A 21,228-nucleotide genomic window follows, 5' to 3' on the forward strand; every position below is an offset into this window, starting at 1 on the left:
CTAATACACATAAATGAAGTCCTCATTCTTAAGGTCGGTCACGTCATCAAATGCCTTGTCGCCAATACCAGTGCCCTGGGTGTCATTGACGGCTTCGTCGTGCTTCTGCAGAGTCGACTTGCTCTCCATGGACAAGTCTACCACTTTGGCCGACTTTCCTACACGCTCTCTTGCTGCGGCGTGACGAGCGTTCAAGAAGCGGATCCAGGCTGCTCCTATGGCCACGAGGATGATGATCAGGATGAAGAGGATCAGGTTGCTGATGAGGCCGCTGGTGTATCTGGGCGCTTGTGTTGTGGTGTACAGGTTTGGTCTACAAAGATCGTCAGCGGAATCACCAGGAGGAAACGAACAAGACGATCTTACCCGATGATGTTCCCGGCAGATGCACCGATGAAGAGCACACCCGTAGTGACTTTACGCTTTGTATCGCCTGCTGTATTTTGTCCCGACCATGAGTAGATCATGGGGCTGATGGCAGGATATACGGAGGTGATGTAGTAAGCGAAGAGCAAAACGCCCTTGTTCTTGGGTGTGTGCTCGATCTTCAGGAGTAGGGATATGCCAATAATTGGAGGGATGCACAACGCAGCCAGGAACGGCGACTTCATCTTGTAATGGGTGGCAGCCCAGGCACCTCCCAGCGTCGCAACGAGCTGCACCGCACCGAACGGCATGTTGAAGAGGATTGTTGTGAAGGAATCAAAGCCGAAAGATTTCACGATAAGCGGCCCGAACGTCGTGATGCCTCCGCTTGGAATCGAGACAGCCGTCAGTAGAGCGAACCAGATCCAGGTCTTGAGATCGAGGAAGCACTCCTTGACGTGGTCCCAGCGCCACACTCCGGACGAGATTCCCATTTGGTTCATACGGACTCTTTCGACGGCCAGGAGCTTGTCGTCGCCTTTGAGGAAGCGGGCTTGCATTGGTGAGTCGGGGAGAAAGAGGAAGACGATGACCGAGAATGCGACTGTGAGGCAGCCGCAGAAGAGGAAGATCGTCTATCAAGATCAGAAGTGTTCTTGCGATAGTATAAGCATGCATACCTGGAATGGACGCAGAGCACCGTTTATATGTGCGAGCCCATAGCTCAACAAGCTGCCAAACTGAGACAGGGTCAGTCGACGTATGTCTGGAGCGAACAGCTCATCTTACAATGTTGACTATCCCCAGCATGGAATACCAAGCTGCGTTACGGTTCGTCTGCTCGGAACGTCGATACCACATTTGCACGAGTGCGATGAAGGTGGGAGCCACGGAGGCTTCGAATGAGCCAAGAATGAACCTGGCCGCCATCAAGCCTCCGAAGTCCTTTGCGGCGGTCATGCCGCATAGTGTCGCTCCTACACACAGGTAAGTCAGTCAGGCTATGCCCTTTGGATGGCAGAAGGGTTTCACTTACCCCAACAGAATACCATCACAGCACAGAATTTGCCGAGCGGCAGCTTGACCAGGAAGTATGCAATGACCGGCTGCCAAACCAGCTGGGCAACGTACACAATCGCTCCCGACCAGCTGTATTCTTGTCCCTTGAGATGCAAATCTTCGATGATGCCAAAGACGGAAGCATACGACAGCGCCGTCTTGTCGAGCGATTGAAGACAATAAATAACCAGAATGATGGGCAGGATATGCCAATCAATCGTTCTCAAAATCCTCTTATTCTCTTCAGGCGTGACGACGACAGAGTGGCCGGCGGCTTTCAACAGCTGGGCAGCCTTGTCTTTGCCGCCGACAGTCGTTTCAACGGCTTCAATCGTCTCGGTGTGCACGTCGATAGGTTTCTGAGTATACGCTCCATGGGCGACCATCTCAACATCAGTCTCGTCTCGTGTGCTGTACGCCATGATGGCTTCTGTCTCTTCGGTCAACGGAGTTGTGGGGATCAAACGAGACAACAAGTTAAGGGGGAGAAGTGGCTTATCATGGGCCTTTTGTCGGATAAGCAGAACCATGTCGTTATCCCCAGACCCCGTCACCCCATAGTACGACTCTCCCCATGGGACCAAGTTGCCGATCTCATGTGGTTTCCCCACTCCTCCACGTTGCCGTTACGAACGGCTTCGGAGATGTCACCTCGCAACGCCGAGAAAGACTTTCGTTTGCGCAGCCAATTGCAGAACGCGCCGTCTGTTATTAAAGAAGACTTGACCATATCTGGGTCGTACTCCTCATCGGCTTTCGGTTGGGAAGTCCGATGAGGTGCTCGACGGCACTTCTACGAGCTCGTCTTTGGGGTTGACTGCGGCATTTGACGGTGTTGGCGACGTGACTTTCGCTGCTGGGCCACGTTCTCCGATGCTTGGCTGGGATATCACCAGACTTACAAGGTGTTCGACGGCAAGAGCCATTCGGGCGTCATTGCCGCGACGATAAGGCCATTGTGCATTGTTCCTGCTGAGAGCTGCTCGAGAAATACCTCCCACATATATCAAAGACTTCACCTAGGACACCTCGGATCTAACTCGAGGACAGCGAGATCTGGAATCTCGTTGGTTGTTTCTAGCAAACATGCCTCAGCAAGAATTCGTCCCTAAGGAGTACAGCTTGAAAAATACCTCGTCATCATCGCTCCACCTCCAAAGCAATGAAAGATCGAAACCTGTTGACTTTACCTTCGATGTGATCAGATCGGGCCTCTTCCGAACGACGTTTACATCAGAATCGCACCCATTACCACCATTCCCCAGTGCACCACGCCTCACAGCTGGGACATCCTCCTTCACGACCACCAACTCCGGACCCAAACACAAGATCTTCCAAGTCGGCGATGTCGAAGCCAGAGTCGAGTGGAATGGCGTCCCTATCGTCTCGGTGGGATATTCAGGCCAACAACCCCTCCATTACGACCTGCCATTCCGCTCATATGCCCTCGATGGCCCCGGGATCGCCCATTACACACGCTACTTCCGCGGCAGCTTGCATGTTGGTCTTGGAGAAAAGCCTGCCCCAATGGACTTGTCGAATCGCCACTTCACCCTCTCGGCCACGGATTGCTTTGGCTATGATGTTCATCGAACAGATCCCATGTACAAGCACATCCCCTTGCTCGTCCGCATGGCACCCGAAGGCGTCGTAGCTACGTTCTCGACGTCTCATGCGAGAGGCTACTACTCCGTCGGCAGCGAGATGGACGGGATGTGGGGCTTCTTCAAAGTCTATCGACAGGACCACGGAGGGCTGGAGCAATATATCCTCATCGGCAAGACGATCGAAGAGGTCGTTACGATTTACGCTGATCTTGTCGGATATCCCATGCTCGTCCCTCGCTGGGCGTTCGGATACCTCGGCGGGGGCATGAAGTATTCCATGCTGGATGAGCCACGAGCGAGCGAGGCCCTGCTGGAGTGGGCTGGACTGGTCGAGAAGCATGATATTCCTTGCTCTGGATTCCAGATGTCTTCGGGGTATACCGTCGCGGAGACAGAGCCCAAGACAAGGAATGTGTTTACTTGGAATCGACATCGTTTCCCGGACCCTAAGGCCTTTTGTGATGAGTTTCACAAGAGGGGGATTAGGCTTATTGCGAATATCAAGCCTTATATTCTTGCGAATCATCCGGAGTATGACGGGCTTGTAAAAGCTGGAGCGTTGTTCAAGGATCCGAATACCGGGAATACTGGAGTTGCGAGACTATGGAGTGCAGGAGGTGGTGAGTCAGGAGAAGGTGGACATATCGATTTCTCCAGCAAGGCAGGTTTTGAATTCTGGTACAATGGCGTCAAGGAACTACGTAAAGTCGGCATGGATTGCATGTGGAACGACAATAACGAATACCTCGTCCCAAGCGACGACTGGCAGCTAGCTCTGACCCATCCGTCCGTGAAAGATGTCAAAGAGCCACGAAACGACATTGGGCTCTGGGGTCGTGCACTGCATACCGAACTGCACGGCAAAGCCTCCCACGATGCCCTTCTCGAAGTCTACCCTAACGAACGACCCTTCGTCTTGACTCGCAGTGCCACAGCTGGAACGATGAAGTACGCCTGCAGCGCCTGGTCCGGCGACAACATCACCTCCTGGGACGGCATGCGAGGTGCCAATGCCCTTTCTCTCACAGCCGGCATGTGTCTCATGCAATGCTACGGCCACGATATTGGGGGCTTCGAAGGCCCACAGCCATCACCTGAACTCCTCCTTCGGTGGGTCCAGATGGGCTGCCACAGCCCCCGTTTTGCTATCAATTGCTTCAAGACTGGAGAAGACAACAAAGTTGGCGATGTGATTGAGCCATGGATGTATCCCGAAATCATCCCCGAAGTCCGCAAGGCCATCAAGCGGCGGTACGAGATGATCCCTTATCTCTACTCGCTCATGCTGCACGGGCACTTCACAGCCGTTCCACCTCAGCGGTGGGTCGGTTGGGGCTACGAAAGCGACCCGGAAGTCTGGTCATCCAAGATCCTCAAAGACGGCGAGAGACAGTACTGGCTCGGCGACACTCTCCTCGTCGGCGGCGTCTACGAAGCCTGCGAAACAACAGCTCAGATCTACGCCCCAAAGAAATCCTCCACTGACCCTGGCTTCCTCAACCTCAATGCGCCCTATCAATACCTTGCCGCGGGAGCATGGCAGTCCATCTCCTCGCCCTGGAAATCTAGCATCCCCATCCTCGCTCGAATCGGAGGCGCCGTTCCTGTTGGCAGGAACGTCCAGACTGTCGCTCCAGGTGACAAACTCAACGAAGCGAGCCTCCCCGCCGATGACTACCGCGGCGTAGAGATCTTCCCGCAGCCAGAACACCTCGCTGATGGAACGCTGTTCAACAACACCTGGCTCGAAGACGACGGGATCTCCCCTCCGCCCGCCAAAGTCGCCAAGTTGACTGTGTCATACTCGGCAACTGCTTTTGAAGTGAGGGTTGGTTTTGAAAAGGATACGAGGGCGTTTGTGCCCCCGTGGGTGGAGAAGGGGTTGACGGTGATTTTGCCCGTCGGGGATGAGAGGAGGGTGGTTAGTTCGGATGGAGGTGCTGTTGTGGAGGGGAGACGGCTGGATGAGTCTGAACGGAGGAGGTGGCAGGTTTTGGAAAAGGAGGGGAGGGTGGGGAGTAAATTGTAAATCTTTGGGTACAGGCTCTCGTTCTATTCGAATGGAAGTGTCTTCGATAATCTGCACATCATCCCCAAAAACTACAGGGCCATAAAGAGTGAGAAAGGCAATGAGTGGGCGGCGTCGCAAGTGCATCTCAGGAGATCGCGAAGTCTTGGGAGACATCTCCCGTGCGTCAAGCTCCTGCTGGAGATCTGCCAGATTCTTCTCCAGCACCAAATATTCACTCGGTACTGATGCAAAAATATGGCCCGTCAATGGCCGAGCTTGTGGGCTTGGAAGTTGTCCAGAGGGAGCCATGCGCTGGCTTCTACCACCTGCACTACCGCGAGGTGGAGGGGAGCGCGATCGGCGCCGGCTACTGTCGCGACGATTGCCACCACGTTCCACTTCGCGTTGTCGGTATTGACGACCGTCGCCATGGGCTGGTGACCTGGATCGGCCACGCGAAAAAACCGGCGCTGTCGATGGCGCTGGCTGCTGCTGTTGCTGCTGGTTGCTGAGCAAGGCCAACAACATCGTGTTCTGCTGCGCAATGGCAGCCGTCTGTTGCGCGCCTTGGCGCATCTGCTCTTGCAGCAATACCAAGAGCGCGGTCGAGTCGACCACGGGTGCTGGTGCCGTGGAGTCGGCTTCCCGTGGCTGTTGCGAAGCGCCAGCACTTCCTCCAAAGACGTTCGCTGACCGCGACTCCTGCTCTCTCTGGCGCTCTCTGACCACCTCTCGATCGTGGCGTCGGCAGGGTTTGCACACGCCCATCACGTCGTCCGCGTCCAGGACATTGCCACAGCCCTGGCGCTGGCACACCCGCTGGAAGGGGCGCTGTGGCGGCTGGCCACCCTCACGCCATCCGTACCGAGGGCCAGTAGGGGCGCCCTTTGGTGCGCGTCCTGTGAAGTGGCTGCGTCAGCTTGCCATCGGTCAAAATGTTGTGAGAGGGACGTAAGAATGTTGCTGCTCATGGTCGCGGTGGTGTGGGTTATAGTCTCTTGTCGGGTGAGACTCTGATGGTGCGATTGCAACTGGTAACTTGGAAGCGCTGAACGTGCTGAAGTGTGTGAATGTGCCCAGCTGTGAACTTTGCGAAAAGTTGAATTTTGTTGTTTGGGGGCTTGTTTCAGGAAGGAGCCAGCAGCCGTTTGCTCGGAAAGCAGCCAAAGCTTGGCAGTCACATGGCTTTCAACGTCACCTCCTATTCTGCTTCTAGATCGCGTCACATACCTGATCATAATTTCTAGGGGCAGTCAACTCGATAAGAGCCACTCATTTCATGCTCCAAGTGCGCATCCCCGGAATAGTTCGATCGACCATGGAAACAACCTACATACTGCGTACTTGCTCAGGCACGATTACGGAGAGAAAGTCTCCAAAACAAACCTGGTATGGACGTGATCATGGCAATCAATGGGACTCGGATAACCTGTTATGTTCACAGCCAATGTCATTCTGGTTTCCTCTGCAACCCACATATTGCTACTCGCGTTTTTACCATGAAGACTTCAAGCAGATCAGGGCAGTGGCACTCAATGTCTACAAGACTACTTCGTCTCGTGCTGGCCCTTCTTCTGGTCTTTCTCTCTTGCCTTACCATGCTTGTTCTGCTCTTCGTGATCCGCACCCTCTTCAGTCTTCTCTGTCACAGCCAGAGTTTCTGCATCCTCCTCTGCTCTAGTTTCCTCTTGTCGAACAGATCCCGCCCTAGCTCTCTCTTCCCGGCTCTCATCTCTCCAGCCCTATTCTCTGCGATTCTCTGCTCGCCAGCTCTCGTCAATCTGGCTCTCATCCCCTCAGTTCTCTCTTCTCTGACTCTTCCTTGGCTTTGCAATCTATGTGCAGTACCGAGGACGAATCTCTCTCTGTCATCATGGTTCGCTGCGTTGTAGAAGCTGCAGTCTCTCAGACGATGGGAGTCTGCGTTCCCCGCAAGGTGATAGTGGCCAAGGCACCAAGGACAAGGCCTCTCATCCATGACAGCAGGGTTCCGCCTCTCAATAGCAGCTTGTCCTGCACGCCTCTGTATACCAGGCGTGTGGGTGGGAAGAGGCGGCCGTTCTCGGTCAGGGCGACGGCGTTGACGATCTGGGGAGCGTGAGCGATCTCGTCCTCCTTCCATTCGGCGTGGAGGAGTCCTAGCATTGCGAGCTGCGGCGAGCTGTGCTTGGTGATTTCTCTCGTTCTGCTGCAGGAGTGCGTTGACTGTGGCCACGTGCACTGCAAGTGAAAGCGTACTGGCTCCAGCTGGGTCACCACGGCAAGGCTTGCAAATGTATCGATCATCGGGCTCTAGGAAGTTAGGACATCCTTGTGGAGCACGATCGCACCGAATCTGTGATGGCCGCCGGCCGCTGGGTCCAGTAGGTGCGCCTGGTTGAACTGAGAGTTTTGTCAGCCTTGAAGCAATAACATCTTCGAGATCTGTAAATACCTTGATTCATTTTGCTTCACGGTCGATTGGCAGTGAGAATAAGAGTTCTGGCGGAGACTAGAGCGACCAAAGAGGGTGCAGCTTGACCTTATGTATGATGTGTGTTTCAATGGACAAGGACTCTACGCACGTCTGCTACAAAGGCAGCGAGCAAGTCGGTGCAAGCAGATCTTTCTAGATCATTAACAATCCGTCAAATCAAATAAGACCCATGGGTCATGACAACAGACCTCATGGGCTTGTCAGAGATCTCAAAGGATATGACAAGGAATGGAGTCCTGCGAAGACGTTTCTCCAAACTTCTCAAGAAAAAGCCAGACCACTAGCACGTCGCGCCACTGCATCTTGCCTTGGTGGAGTGAATGACCGCGGAGAAAACAGGCACGCAGCGTCGAAACCTCAAGCTGATCAATGGCATTCGAAAGCCCTTTCAAGCTCCGCTGTCTCTCATATTCCACTGCTACATCCGGGTATCATGCCATTAGATAGATGCCGAAACAGAAGCATTCATGGTCCACAGCAATCTCAAAGAGAATACGATCTTGATTTGGCTCGGCATTGTCGCAGCGAATGATCTCATCATGTCGTTGGCCACATCTGTTAATTTATACACGCTCCTCGCAAGGCTGTAAGCCAAATCAGGCAAAGCCACGCATGTCACGAATGGGAACTTTTGCAAAACGCAGACTTGGACCATCTCCATCAAATAGATAGAAATGGGCCATTTAGAAGATCCAATGGACTAAGAAGCCTTTGCTGTCTGCAACGTCGAAGATGGAAAATGGTAGAGTCGTTCTCTGCACATAAGCGGGTCCAGCGGTTTCAACTGGCGGTGATCTATCGAAGCCGCAACGCAAGCTCTGCATCTGATAAAGCCATTCCGCATCTTGTTGAACGCCGTTCTTCGGATATGCCTCGTATGGAGATTCATAGTGTTTGTCTGGCGTTGTTTCGCTGCAACGAGACTGCTTCGGCAGGTATCAGCTTCCACCTGGGTATGCTGCCCCTGAGCACTCTTTCAGTTCGGACAAGACGTGAACGACGATGGAACGATTAACTGCAAAAGGGAGCAACGTTTGAGAGCTCTTGCAGAGCTGCCCTCGGCCGAAGTGCGGCTTTTTAGAATGAGCTTACTTGTAGGTAACGAAGCTCTCGTCCCACAACTTTCTGGAGAAGTAAAGTCTCCAGGAACACACAAATCAATGGCCGGGTGGTGTAGTGGCTATCACGTTTCGTTTACAACCGGAATTGCATCCGAAAAGGTCCCGCGTTCAATCCGCGGTAAGAAATATTCGTGTCATCAAAGTTGCGTTCAGTTGCTGATGAGATGACTAGGTCTGGTCAAAAACCCTTGTCTTTTTGCTCTTTTGCATTACTTTGATGTCAATTTGGAGCAATTGGTAAGCACCGTAACGATCATTCTTTTCTGGTTGACGACAGCTACACCCGCGTCAAAGGGGTAACCTGGTCAAGTCGACCGTAGAATGATTTTTTGTCTGTTGACGTCGAGCAAGACCCGAGTACAAAAGCACCATTTAAAGAGTCACAGTGAGACTGTTGCGGCATAGAAAAAGTGGACGCAAGAACCAGGCTTCAATCGTTTCGTTTCACAGAGCAGTCTACTGAATATGCACGGCGGCCGCGGATTGAACGCGGGACCTTTTCGGATGCAAGTAAGGCGTTTTTGAATCAATTCGAGAGACAAATCGAACGTGAAATGGACTGGTATCACTCGCTATCGTAAACTGGTCGATAAACAAAGCTCAAAAATCCCCTCACTCAACACTAGACCAGCCGAAATCCCGAAACGGAGGCCATTCTAGACAACGCCGTTCTGCAGTGATATGTGCGTGGTTAAAACACACCCGGAAACTCCACCATCCAAGGCTGCAATTCCTGCTTCTTCCTGTCTCCCGAGGGTTTCCGCTCATACGTAGGTAGCCCTTCCGGTGGCACAAACGATTCCTTGTTGAACTTCTCACTCGACGTGGAAGCCTTCTTCAACTTGTCTTTCTCCTTAGCTTTCTTCTCCCTCTTCGTCTGAATCGTCGTCGGAACACCTAACCACGTCCCCGCTCGGGGCTTGAAGAACCCTCTGCGGGGAGAAGACGACGATGAGGACTGAGAAGGTGATAAAGCCGGCCGCATGGACGTTCCAGCTGAGGAGTTAGATCTGCTGCTAGCAGATGATGCCTCCGATATGACGCTATCGGCGCGGTGAGACGGACGTGGTATGGAGAGGGTAGACGTTCGTCGAAGATCTTGCTCTGCAGGAGATTCGCGGAAGTATGTCACATTCGTCACGCCCACTTCTTCGTCTTGGATCCTGCATTTGAAGGAGATGACTGCCCCGTCGAGAAATAGCACAAGAGTAGCTGGAATATGCCATGCTTTTCGGGGTCGTTCTTGGATCAGTGTTGCCTCTTTGCTATGTCGTAGATGTGTTGGCACTCTGCAGTCGATTTCGGCGTGCGGTGTTACCAAATGCCCGTAGTCGTCGGAAGCATCGTCTTCCTCTGACCGCACCAGGGGAACCAGCAGGTGGCAATGTGAGTCCTCGTCCAGCCAATCTTGGTCGTCTATTCGCAGTCCGTACGGCTCGGTCGCCATATTGCTTTGGACAGGCTGACCCTTGCGAACTAGCCATTTTACCTTCTTGCCTGAATCCGTGGCGTATGGAACACCGTAATTGTAGCCAGACAACCGAGAATGGACGACTGCAACGCTGCCGCTTCCAGAAGCCTCGCATGCAACAGCTCCTTGCACGACAGATGTCCACGTCTTATCAGGCCGCCATATTTTGATATCGTTCTTGCCAGGGAACTCTTCCCTCATTCGAGTATGAAGGTATTCCGAGCCACTGAAACCGCCGACAAGTAGTATACCTTTGAGGTTGTCTTCAAGCCCTTTCTCTTTCAAAGCTGCGATCTGGCCGTCGATGAGAGTGCCGATTGGTGTCATGACGGACTCGAAGGCCTGGCTGAGGACAGCATCGTCAATCTTCATTTTGCCATTCAAAATATCGCGATCCTCGTCATCTTCTAAACCGTTCACCGAGATTGAGTGCTTCTTGGGCAGACTAGGATTGTACGTCCGCTTGATCTTGTACTCGAATTCGTCCTCGATCCTGGCCCTGATCTCGTCGTCCAACGTATTCCAATCCGCTCCGAGAATCTGTTTGACCTGATTCTGAAACTCTGCATCGATGAAAGCAGACCCGCAAAAGTCGCCTTTACTGACTGTGACTTGATCAAGCGACAGCGGGTCTTGCGAATGTACTTGATATGCCACCACATCGACGGTCCCTCCCCCGGCATCGCAAACGACAACGCAGTCGCCTTTTGTGATCTGCCCTTTCTTGGCTTGCTTCTTCAGAGAGAATATCGCGGCAGCCTCTGGCTCTGATATGAGCTTGATCGACTGCTCCGGTATGCCAGCCGCTCTCGCTGCTCTTTGCATGCAATACTTGGCTCTTTCTGACCACGTCGCCGGTACCGTTAAGACCACGGTCAACAGCGCGGTGTCAAATATCTCGGCATCCGCTTCATCGCGCTCGATCTTCGCCTTGATGATATGCCATAGCCATCGTAGGTAGTCTGCGACGGCATCGACTGGAGTCTTATTCAGATGTCTCTCGTCGAGGTATTCGTACGATCGCCAGACTCTCGATGCGTTCGCAGCGCTCTTGTTCCGGAGGTCATCCGGTTCCAGTAGCAACTTCACCCACTGCAGAGTCTGAGCATTGTGAGGGATATCGAAGCCGAAGCCTGCTGGCTTCTTGTCTGCGCCGTACGCTATGTCGGAAGGTACTTTGTCGGAGGCATAGTGGCTGCTGCCGCCGTGAGGCCAGTCGTTAATGACTTCGATCTCAGTATTGCTGTCGCCAGACGAGTCATCGAAGAGGGCGTACGCTGCGCCAGAGTTTGAGGTGCCATAGTCGATGCCAACGATGAGCCTTTGGGGCATCGTCGGTGAGTTGCCGGATCACTCAGCCGGGATTGCGCGCCGCCTATCCGGTTCTTCGATCGCGTTCGTTGCTTCTTTCTCCTGTTTAACACGCCTTGATATCGATGGAATGTGAAAACCGTCAATGAGATAGTCTCGACAGTCATAGAGCTGCTCTCGTCGCATGATTCCTCGGATCCAAGGCTCGCCAAGGTCCGCCCTCCGTTGCGGGCTGCATGAATCAATAATGCCACGCCCTCCAGGCGCTCGCAGAGCTCCCAAAAAAGGTGAGGTGGCGGTGCTGCATCGCCTGGCGGCCTCCTTACGCGAGGAACACGTGGTGGAGACTGCTGCGATGGGGATTATTTTGCAGCATGAGTATTGCCTCTGCTGCTAACCTACTAACTTCACAGTTGAACAATGGCAGATTCCATCGTAAGTAAGCTGGACCTCGAAAAGACGTCTGCGCCGATGATCTTGATCATTGGGCAGACCGGCGCTGGAAAGAGCCACTTCTGCAACAAGGTATTAGGCGACGACTTTGAGGAAGTTCGAGAATCGGCACATCTTTCGTCCTGTACATCGAAGCCGGAACTGGTCTCTGCTAAAGTCGACGGCAACGAATACCTTCTCGTCGACACACCAGGCTTCAACGATACATGGAAAGACTTGCGCCGTTCAGATGCAAAGATTCTGGGAGAGATCGCTCAAACTTTGACTCTCCAGAGCCAACTTGGTGTTCACCTTCGTGGAATCCTGTATCTGTACGATATCATGGCAAAGCGAATGACAGGCGAGACGTTGCGCCAATTCGAACTCATTAAACGCATTTGCGGAGAGCAAAACTATGGCAATGTGCTCTTGGTGACGACACACTGGCCGGAGCGTATCGAAGACCAGAAGAAGCAGCACTGCGCCGTGCGAGAAGGCGACCTTCGAAGAGACTTTTGGAAGGAAATGATCGCAGGTGGATCTGTTATGTGTCGCTTCGATGACCAGCACAAGACTGCCAAAGCAATAATCAGAAGACTTGCAAGCAAGCCGAACATTACTCTTGAACTTCAGCAAGAAATGGCAAAGAACAAGAGCTTGAAGGGCACTTCGGCCTTCTCATTCATTGTAAAAGCTCGGCAAGAGGACGAAGAGAAGGCGAAGGCAGCGAAAGCCCAGAATCGGCCGTCTCTGGACGACGATGCCACGCTCTGCAACGTGAACCTGGACAGCATCGACATCCGCAAGGATGATGAACGCAGACTCAACGATGACATTGTCCAGCGAGTCCAGGCTGCCATCGAAGAGCAGAATGAAGAGGCTAGAAAACGGGAGAAGAAAGCTTCCGTAAAGGACATCTTCCGTTGGATTATCGGACTCTCATCACTTGCAATGGGCGTTGCACAAGTCGCTCTCCAGTGCTGATTGCTACTGCCTAAAGCAATACAGGAGAGTCTGGTTGGAGATTTTCCTGTTCGTTGGGCCTGCATGGCCAATGGAACCACCGTCCCGGTGCAGTGGAGTTTCGAAACATTTCATTGGTCTCCTCGACAACCCGTGCCGAATGTCCGATCTGTTTTCAGCTGGGGCTGCGCCGCACAAGGTGCGAGCGAGAGGGAGCGACATCCCCAACAAACATTTGAACAAATTCGTCTTTCGGTTATTTGTTCTCATCTCTCCGTAGAGATCAGATCCGACCATGGCTTCAGCAAAGCAGACGAAAGAGGCGGACCGCCAGACTGAGGTGATTCGAAAGATAGCTCCACGAAACTTCCACCAGCATCTTTGGCTTCCTCAAACACCTTCCCATGAGAAGTTGAGAGTCACGTTCGCAACGACAAGTAACTTCGACGACCAGTCTCTACCCGCCTCTCTATTCGTTGGTCCTATGTTCGGCTCGAGATATCTCGCCGTGCTATTCGACAAGCTGGCACAAGAAACCGGAATGAGAGCCATTGCAGTCGACCGGTACGAACACTAAATCCTAGGAATTTCTAACCTGTGCTGATGAAGCGCAGCCCTGGCATCGGAGGTTCTACGCCTGTACCATTGGAGCACCGGCTCGACGTTTGGCTTGAGACTGTGACCGCGCTGTTGCAACACCTCGATCTCAAACATGTAGCCTTGTTTACACACAGCGCCGGCACGGTCTACACGCTCAATACACTTTATCGACTTCCTCAGATCTTGGATCCTGAATCCCCTTTCGTAGCCTTCATTGGTACATCCGTTCTGCTCTTAGCTTCTATGCCAATGGACTGACAGTCAACAGGCCCCTGGGTTCATAGCGAGCATTCGAAAGTCGCACTCATGTCACTTGTGAACAAGCTTCCGCCGAGCATTTTTTCGGCCTGGAGCGACATCAGCATGTTCGTAAACAAAAACATTGCTCCCGCAACATCCTGGTCGGGCGGCGTGGTCTCTTCCATTGGCAGCTTGTTCTCTGGCAACAAATCTGACGTCGATGATAACGACGAAACTGAAGCACAGGCAAAATATGGCGTTGACAAAGAAACGGCCAAGGATCTCGAAGACATCCACTTCAAATACATAATGGCCGAGAGTCTGAAAGGCGCAAATGATGAGGCGCTGTTGTGTTCGAAAGCACGAGGAACAATATCCTGGGGTGCATGTGACGATTACATGGCCTGCATCAAGACCATTGCCGAGCTTCAACAGCAGCGTTTAAGCAAAGATCCAGATGCAAAGAAATTTCGAGTGCGATTGCACTTTGCCGAAGACGACATAATGATCGGAAAGGGTGGACAGAAATTCTTCAACGAGTGTTGGCAACAGAGTGGTATTGAAGAGATGGTGGATGTGAAAAGTAAGGAATGGCCAGGGAGTAGTCACGAGACTGTTTTGGTAGAGTTCGGAAAGGGTGCTCTACCCAGTATCTTCAACGACATAAAGACTGGTCGATGAGATCCCGCGGCAATGCTGAATGAGGCTTCAGGAACGACGACATGACAGACTGCAGGGAGCTGATGTGTAAGCATTAGGTACGTATTATTTGAAAGATCTTCTGGAGCTCAGTCGACGATACGGCTGCCCGGGCGAACTCACTGCCACTCACCTGTGATCTTATGCATTGAGCCCTCGACGCTGTGTCTGCAGCACGTGGAGCTCGCAGCTACATGTACTCCTCCGTAGAGCACTACTCGCCCTTGCCATGCTTCGGATACGACCAAAGACATACCGCCAAGCTGTCGATCCGAAGTACCTGCTCTACGGAACCACATACAGCGTCTCCAGGCTCGGCTCCAGCTCTTGGCTCGAAAGAGGAGAACCTCGCTTTTCGGGTGACGCTCCTCGCAACAGGAATACGTATAAGACTCGGTCCACGGTGAGTACCAACAACGTTGGTTCTGATCCTGTGAGACCACCAGAGCAGCAGTCATCATGGAAAAGGAGCAGCCCTTAGATCCTCATGTCGAGGATCTCTCGCCAAAGGTGTCAGACAATGCCGTCGTTCATGATTGGACTCCGGAGGAAGAGACGGCTGTCAAGCGCAAGGTTGATTTAAGGGTCTTTCCGATGTTGTGCATCATCTTTGGCCTTTCGCTGCTTGATCGAGCGAATATGCCCTTTGCGTACATTGCGGGAATGGAGGAAGACTTGCAGCTGGGAGTGGGTGCGAGGTACAGTATTACGTTGTTGGTCTTCTTCCCAAGCTATTGGCTATTCGAGATACCTTCGAACTGGGTAAGCACGTTGATCTAATCGATCAAGGAGTGAGACTAACGGCATTGGCTGACATTCTCAGCTCGTCCGTCGCATTGGCTCTCGCCTCTGGATGTCCTTCCTCGTCATTGCATGGGGCCTTTCCGTCCTCGGCATGGGATTCGTTCGCAACTGGAACAGCCTTGCGGCTTGTCGAGCGATTCTGGGCATCTTTGAGGCCGGCTTGCTGCCCGGCGGGATCTTCATCGTCAGCTCGTGGTACCGACCCTACGAGATGGCCAAGAGAATCTCTGGTTTCTGGATGACCTCACAGCTGTGTTCGGCCTTTGGACCAATTCTTGCCTACGGGTTGAGTTTGATCGAGGTTGGTGATGGGATGTACGCGAGGGGTTGGAGGTGGATCTTCATCGTGAGATCGAAGAACGTTAGAGATAAAAAGAGCTTTTACTGACGTCTATCTAGGTGGAAGGATTGATCACAATCGTTGCTGGCATTGCAACGCCTTTCTTCCTGATCGAGTTTCCGGAGCGGGCGAGATTTCTGAACGACAGACAGAAGCATATTGCTTTCGAGCGAGTCCGGCTAGCGAGTGACGACAAAGAGATAAAACACCCGACCGTGAAAGAGACGCTTGTGATGCTCTGGGATTGGAAGTTGGCGCTCTAGTAAGAACACAATTAGTTTTGAAACGATAGCATTGCTGACATATGTGTAAAGCTCTTTGCAATATTTCATTGCAGCCTCGAGCATCTACTCTCTCGCCTACTTTGCCCCGATCATCCTGCGACAAGGTCTTCACTTCTCCTACGTGCGAGCTCAGTTGCTTTCGACTCCTCCGACTGTGTTCTCCGTCATCTGCAGCATCATCGCAGCATGGGTCTCCGACAAGATCAAGCTACGCTGGCCTATCATGTGCTTTCAGGCGCTGCTTGCTATTGCTGGTCTTCTAATTATCCTCTACACTGGTCCGCCTGCCGTTCGCTACTTTGGTTTATTCGTTGCAAGCTACGGAATCCAGTCCAACGTACCGAGTGTGCTATCTTACGTGCCGAACCAAACAGGACGATTGGAGAAGAAAGGAGTAGCGAGCGCAGCTGTCATCAGTGCTGGAGCTATCGGTGGAATCTGTGGTTCGACGGTCTTCAGGAGTCAAGATTCCCCTGAATACTTCCCTGGGATGTGGACTACGATCGGGCTGCAGTTCGTGTTTATTGCGATCACTTTCGCGCTTAGTATGTACTTTCGACGGATGAATCGTTTGGCTGATGAGGGAAAGGTGAGAAATTTGGAGGGTGTTGATGGGTTTAGGTACGCTCCATGAGGCGTAACTATCCGCTGGATGCCACGATTATGCCTGTGCTTCAAAGAGCGGCTTTTGCACTGTTCTCATACACGAAAGGCTTCTTCACGGTCTAAGAGACTACACCAAGCGTAATCCCACGCGTGGTGGATCTAAAAGCATATGGACTGAAGTGCGACGAGCGAGCTGATGAAGCTACGTCACCTCTGACATAGCAGTCCATTCGGTTTCTACGTGAAGGATTCCCACGAGGGGAGGTACAGGGCATGGAGTTGTAGATCAGCTAGGCTCCACCAAGGGCACAAAAGGCGAGTACCTGACTGGACACCACACGGATATTCTATTTCTTTCACAGGCATTTCGCTATCCATCACTCTATCGCCCAGAGGTGCTTCCCCGAACTACATAGGACCTTCGTGATGCCTGACGACAAGTACAAGGACATACTCAAGAATCCGTGGGACTGTAAAGAAGTCGACTGGGACGAATACGAATCACATCGGCCACCTTACAGCACAGAACTGTACGATCTCTTGTTCCAACATCATGATGCTTACAATGGACGATAGGATGCCGCATTGGACACTGGCGCCGGTGGCGGGACAGTCACTCGGATCCTGCTCCAAAAATTCAAGCATGTGGTGTTCAGCGACCCAAGCGAAGAATACAATGCGAGGGCCCGGGCGAGATTCAGCAAAGAAGCAGAAAAGGCCTCCGTCAGCTTTGTGCAACGAAAGTTCGATGAGTTCAAGCCTGACGAGGACCTACCTGGTGGAGAGCCTGTAGACATGATCACGGCAGGCACATGCATTCACTTTGGAGATCCGACGAAACTCATGGCCCAGTTTGCGCCTTTGCTACGTCCTGGAGGAACTGTGTCAGCATTTAGCTACGGCTCAGTGCCAATCGCAGCTCCTGGTGAGCCGGCTGGCCCAATCATCAAGATATGCAAAGAAAAGATTATGCTGTGGATCCACGAAGAGGTCAGACCGATCGACACTGGCGAAGGCATAGGCACAGGCCAATCTCGCTACCACAACGTAGAGTTCGATCCCGAGACTTGGAAAGACGTCCGCCGGATTACTTCCTTGCCGCATGAGCACGTCTGGCCCGAGTGGCTGAAGCCAGCCCCTTCTCGAGCTCGTGACAGCGACTCGATTGAGACAGTCCACGATGATTTTATCGCTAAGGAAGTCGGCTACGAATTCTTTCCGACATACTTCCACAACTTTGCTCCTTTCTTGGAGCCTGAAGGCAAGATCGAAGCGGAGTTGGAGCAGTTGAAAGCTGTCATGGGCGATCGAAGGATCAAGGTCAAGTGGCCTTTCATAATGGTACTGGCGACCAAGAAGTAAATGGCGAAAAGGGGCCCACAAGCAGTCGAATGTGAATTGTGAGATTCTAGACAGCATTCTAGCCTTCACTTCGAATTTGCGCTGCTCGATTTCTATTGACATTGTAAAGCCATCTCAACGACAAACTTTCCACCCTTGCCCTTGTTGTACTCCTCGACCAACTCGTTCAACTTTTCAAAAGGCAAGACAGTCGTCACCGGTCGAATGTCGTTCTTCGCAACCAGATCCATCATTTCCTGCAGCATCTTGATCGATCCGAGGATAGTACCAACGACTCGTATGTCTCTGTACACGAGGTCTCGGGAAGATATTCGAAAGCCAGCTTCAGCATATGAGACGACTACGCAAGGACCATGGTTTTTGACGAGGTCAAACCCGAAATCAAAGCCTTTCTGGTTCTCGACCAGAATAACTGCAGCGTCAACGCCCATCTCTTCGCGCACAGATTTGCCATCCTCTTGTCCTAATCTTGTCTTCAGCTCCTCGACTTTAGTTGTTCGAGCATCAACAATGTCAGCTTTCGTTCCCAGTGACCTTGCGAGATCCAACGGTCCATCAGCAGCATCCACTCCGATCGTGCGGTACCCCATGGCATCGGCGAACCTCAAACCAAGATGTCCCAGACCCCCTCCAGCACCAATGATAGCGACTCGCTGTCCAGGTTGGAGAGCGGCCTTCTTGAGAGCACCGTAGATCGTGATTCCAGCACAGCTCAAAGGAGCAGCATCAGTGGCTTTGACATTGTTCGGAATCCTAGCCACTTGTCTCGCGTCAACCACAACATACTCAGCGAAGCCACCATCTTTGCTCATGCCATTGAAGCTGCAATGCGGGCAGACGATCGAATAACCATCGTCGTAGCCCGGTCTTGTAGTGTCGAGGCATTCGAAACACTTTCCACAAGGATGAAATGGCCTTCCGGTCGAAATCACTCGTTCTCCAATATTGTACTCCTGAGCGTATTTCGAAGGCTTACTGTGCAGCGCCACAATCTCCCCCGCAATCTCATGCGAGTTGATGTGTGGGAACTTCGGTGGATCGGGCTTGCATTGTCCTGAGCACATCATTCCGTCTGTGTGGCAGTAGCCAGCTGCGTGGAGTTTGAGGAGGACCTCGTTCTCGTCTTCGATCTCTGGTTTTGGGACATCCTTGATTACATAGGGACTGTTGAAGGCTTCGATGACTTGAGCTTTCATCTGATGCTTGGCCATGTTGAAGCTCTTGGTTGCTGAAGCCATCAAGGTTGAGTAGTAGATGAATATATTGAGGAAGCTTATTTCCTAATTGGGAAGGTCCGGAAATTTTGGCCAGAGTTGGAAATGTTCCTGCTTTGATGGAGAAACAAGTTCGTTCACCATATGGAAGACGATTGCTGATTCTATGCTCCCCATCCACGTCAGACGATCAAGTTGTTAACGCAGCGTACTTGTGGTTCCAATCGAACCCGGCCGTCCTCACAAAGCCGCTCTTTCTGCTCTCCATCAAGAAGCCAGTATGACTTCAAAATCTAATGGATCACACAAAAAGCCCAGAGTCATTTTGGGCACCATGATACTGTACGTTATTTCCATTGATGCTGATCTTGGTTCTAACGATACTTACAGCGGCCCCTACCCGTCAACAGGCGCACGGATTACATCTCTTGAGACTTACAATTCTATCCTAGACTATTTTCAATCCCAAGGCTACAACAAGATCGATACAGCAAGAGTCTACGTAGGTAGACAGCAGGAAACCTTCACCCGAGCTGTAAGATAGAAAGAAAGGGGACTGTCTTGTGCAACCAAGTGGTACCCGTACGATGCCAGTGCAGACCGAACAAACAGTGCCGGAGCTCACAAGGCCGAAGTTCTCGAGGACATGCTCAACAAGTCTCTGTCAGAGCTGGGCGCAGACTGTGTTGATATCTTCTATCTGCACCGGGCGGACCGTAGCATACCCTTCCAAGAGCCGTTGAGAAAGCTTGATGGGTTGCACAAGCAGGGAAAATTCATTCAGCTTGGACTGTCAAACTACAGTGCATTTGAGCTTGCAGAGATCGTGATGCTTTGCAAAGCTAATGGCTGGATACAACCGACGGTCAGCATTGCGCTTCTGTTGTATCACGATTTGTGCATCTAACGACTATCAACAGATATTCCAATGCATGTACAACGCTATCACCCGCTCGATCGAACCTGAGCTAGTTGCAGCTTGTCGACGGTACGGTCTGGATATTGTAGTATATAACCCAATAGCAGGTGGGCTGTTTTCCGGCAAATACAAGCTCGACGCAATCCCAAGCGAAGGCCGTTACTCCGATGTCGACAAGGAAGTCGGAGGCATGTACAGGGACCGATACTTCAAAGACTCCACATTTGATGCATTGCGAGTCGTGCAAGACGCGGCAACGAAGCATGATCTGACGTTGTTGGAGATCGCATTTCGATGGTTGACGAACCATTCTGCACTGAATATCAAGGATGGCGGCAACGATGGCGTTGTTATCGGGGTTTCGAGCCAGGCCCAACTCGAACAAAATCTTCGGAATCTTGAGAAGGGGCCCTTGCCGCAAGATTTGGTGGATGCTTTGAACCGGGCTTGGATGATATGCAAGGCGACTGCCGCGAGCTACGTGCACGGTGAGCTGAAGTATGAGTATGATACGGAGGAGGCTTTGGCACAGTTGAAGTGAGTTTTTTCCGTGGACAGAGGACACTTGTAGCATTATAGAATGCCGTCATGACATTTCGCGTTTGTGATCTCAGCCTGATCCCGGGAGACTAAAATTGTAGCTGCATGTCGCCCGTAACACTAGCAAGCAAGACAACACGGCATCAGGGTTCATGCCAGCTGCTTCAACAGCTGCTTCGTCCCGAATGCGGCGAATAACCCACGTCGCCAAGAGCAAACCCGGGTTTTGGCAAGGTTCATTGGACGATTAATAATCTCCTTCTCGCACCGTTGTCTTCCTCTACTAGTACTCGTCTTGGCCCGATTCTTTGACTCTATCACTTTGGAGTAAACTAAGCACCTGTGGCGGGAGCCTTTGAAGAATTGATCATAAGTGTAAAGAGACGAAAAACAGGCCTTGAAGGTGTGAGCTTAGTGCATAGAGACCAGGCTGCAAAGCCTTACTCGTTATCCTTCGAAGGATTCTGCCGAATCATATCTTAGCACTGCATGCAGTCGTAGATATACAGGACAAAGCACGGGGCTTTTCGACTGCGCGATAACGATACATGATCAGTAATCTGCACGTGCCGACCAAGGTCTTGGATGGTTCCTGTCAGGTTTCTTTGATAGCTTGACAAAGCTCTAATCCAACGGCCGTATTCACGCCTGCACTTGGCATACGTGTCCACCGTTAGAGAGATTGGTGCCCCCTGTGAGTGTGCGGACGCCGACATTGCTGAGAAGAAGATGCAACAATTGATGGAACTATCGGACTCATGGGTCTAAGTGCGGTGGCATCAACCCAGTAACCACAGAACTAT

At 52.1% G+C, this 21,228-nt stretch overlaps 9 protein-coding genes and 1 non-coding gene across 10 annotated transcripts; 6 read left to right on the forward strand and 4 right to left on the reverse strand.

Annotated features, from left to right (window-relative positions):
- M409DRAFT_60269 (uncharacterized protein) lies at positions 1-1,847 on the reverse strand (the record flags this gene model as incomplete). Its single annotated transcript, XM_033814409.1, has 5 exons — positions 1-313; positions 367-1,001; positions 1,047-1,106; positions 1,156-1,343; positions 1,403-1,847. 5 exons carry the CDS (start codon positions 1,845-1,847, stop codon positions 1-3), a joined length of 1,641 nt encoding a protein of 546 aa, XP_033661055.1.
- A 664-nt stretch (positions 1,848-2,511) lies between these two features.
- On the forward strand, positions 2,512-5,061 carry M409DRAFT_60270 (glycoside hydrolase family 31 protein; the record flags this gene model as incomplete). Its single annotated transcript, XM_033814410.1, has 1 exon — positions 2,512-5,061. One exon carries the CDS (start codon positions 2,512-2,514, stop codon positions 5,059-5,061), a length of 2,550 nt encoding a protein of 849 aa, XP_033661056.1.
- Positions 5,062-6,688: 1,627 nt separating this feature from the next.
- Positions 6,689-7,487, reverse strand: M409DRAFT_60271 (uncharacterized protein; the record flags this gene model as incomplete). Its single annotated transcript, XM_033814411.1, has 2 exons — positions 6,689-7,425; positions 7,478-7,487. 2 exons carry the CDS (start codon positions 7,485-7,487, stop codon positions 6,689-6,691), a joined length of 747 nt encoding a protein of 248 aa, XP_033661057.1.
- A 1,195-nt stretch (positions 7,488-8,682) lies between these two features.
- M409DRAFT_t62 lies at positions 8,683-8,766 on the forward strand. Its single transcript has one exon. It is a non-coding gene; the product is annotated as a tRNA-Val (tRNA).
- A 565-nt stretch (positions 8,767-9,331) lies between these two features.
- M409DRAFT_29464 (uncharacterized protein) lies at positions 9,332-11,443 on the reverse strand (the record flags this gene model as incomplete). Its single annotated transcript, XM_033809478.1, has 1 exon — positions 9,332-11,443. The coding sequence occupies one exon, from the start codon at positions 11,441-11,443 to the stop codon at positions 9,332-9,334; it is 2,112 nt and encodes a 703-aa protein (XP_033661058.1).
- A 399-nt stretch (positions 11,444-11,842) lies between these two features.
- M409DRAFT_29465 (uncharacterized protein) lies at positions 11,843-12,838 on the forward strand (the record flags this gene model as incomplete). Its single annotated transcript, XM_033809479.1, has 1 exon — positions 11,843-12,838. One exon carries the CDS (start codon positions 11,843-11,845, stop codon positions 12,836-12,838), a length of 996 nt encoding a protein of 331 aa, XP_033661059.1.
- A 274-nt stretch (positions 12,839-13,112) lies between these two features.
- Positions 13,113-14,338, forward strand: M409DRAFT_29466 (uncharacterized protein; the record flags this gene model as incomplete). Its single annotated transcript, XM_033809480.1, has 3 exons — positions 13,113-13,381; positions 13,432-13,634; positions 13,686-14,338. The coding sequence occupies 3 exons, from the start codon at positions 13,113-13,115 to the stop codon at positions 14,336-14,338; spliced, it is 1,125 nt and encodes a 374-aa protein (XP_033661060.1).
- A 477-nt stretch (positions 14,339-14,815) lies between these two features.
- On the forward strand, positions 14,816-16,418 carry M409DRAFT_70679 (uncharacterized protein; the record flags this gene model as incomplete). The annotated part of the gene is made up of 4 exons (XM_033818843.1): positions 14,816-15,118; positions 15,180-15,506; positions 15,560-15,762; positions 15,815-16,418. The coding sequence occupies 4 exons, from the start codon at positions 14,816-14,818 to the stop codon at positions 16,416-16,418; spliced, it is 1,437 nt and encodes a 478-aa protein (XP_033661061.1).
- A 1,426-nt stretch (positions 16,419-17,844) lies between these two features.
- On the reverse strand, positions 17,845-18,963 carry M409DRAFT_60275 (uncharacterized protein; the record flags this gene model as incomplete). The annotated part of the gene is made up of 1 exon (XM_033814412.1): positions 17,845-18,963. The coding sequence occupies one exon, from the start codon at positions 18,961-18,963 to the stop codon at positions 17,845-17,847; it is 1,119 nt and encodes a 372-aa protein (XP_033661062.1).
- Positions 18,964-19,246: 283 nt separating this feature from the next.
- M409DRAFT_70681 (uncharacterized protein) lies at positions 19,247-20,426 on the forward strand (the record flags this gene model as incomplete). The annotated part of the gene is made up of 4 exons (XM_033818844.1): positions 19,247-19,308; positions 19,357-19,501; positions 19,541-19,831; positions 19,887-20,426. The coding sequence occupies 4 exons, from the start codon at positions 19,247-19,249 to the stop codon at positions 20,424-20,426; spliced, it is 1,038 nt and encodes a 345-aa protein (XP_033661063.1).
- Positions 20,427-21,228: the final 802 nt, after the last annotated feature.

Source organism: Zasmidium cellare, assembly GCF_010093935.1.
Source record: "Zasmidium cellare ATCC 36951 unplaced genomic scaffold M409scaffold_51, whole genome shotgun sequence".
NCBI classification, from domain to species: domain Eukaryota; kingdom Fungi; phylum Ascomycota; class Dothideomycetes; order Mycosphaerellales; family Mycosphaerellaceae; genus Zasmidium; species Zasmidium cellare.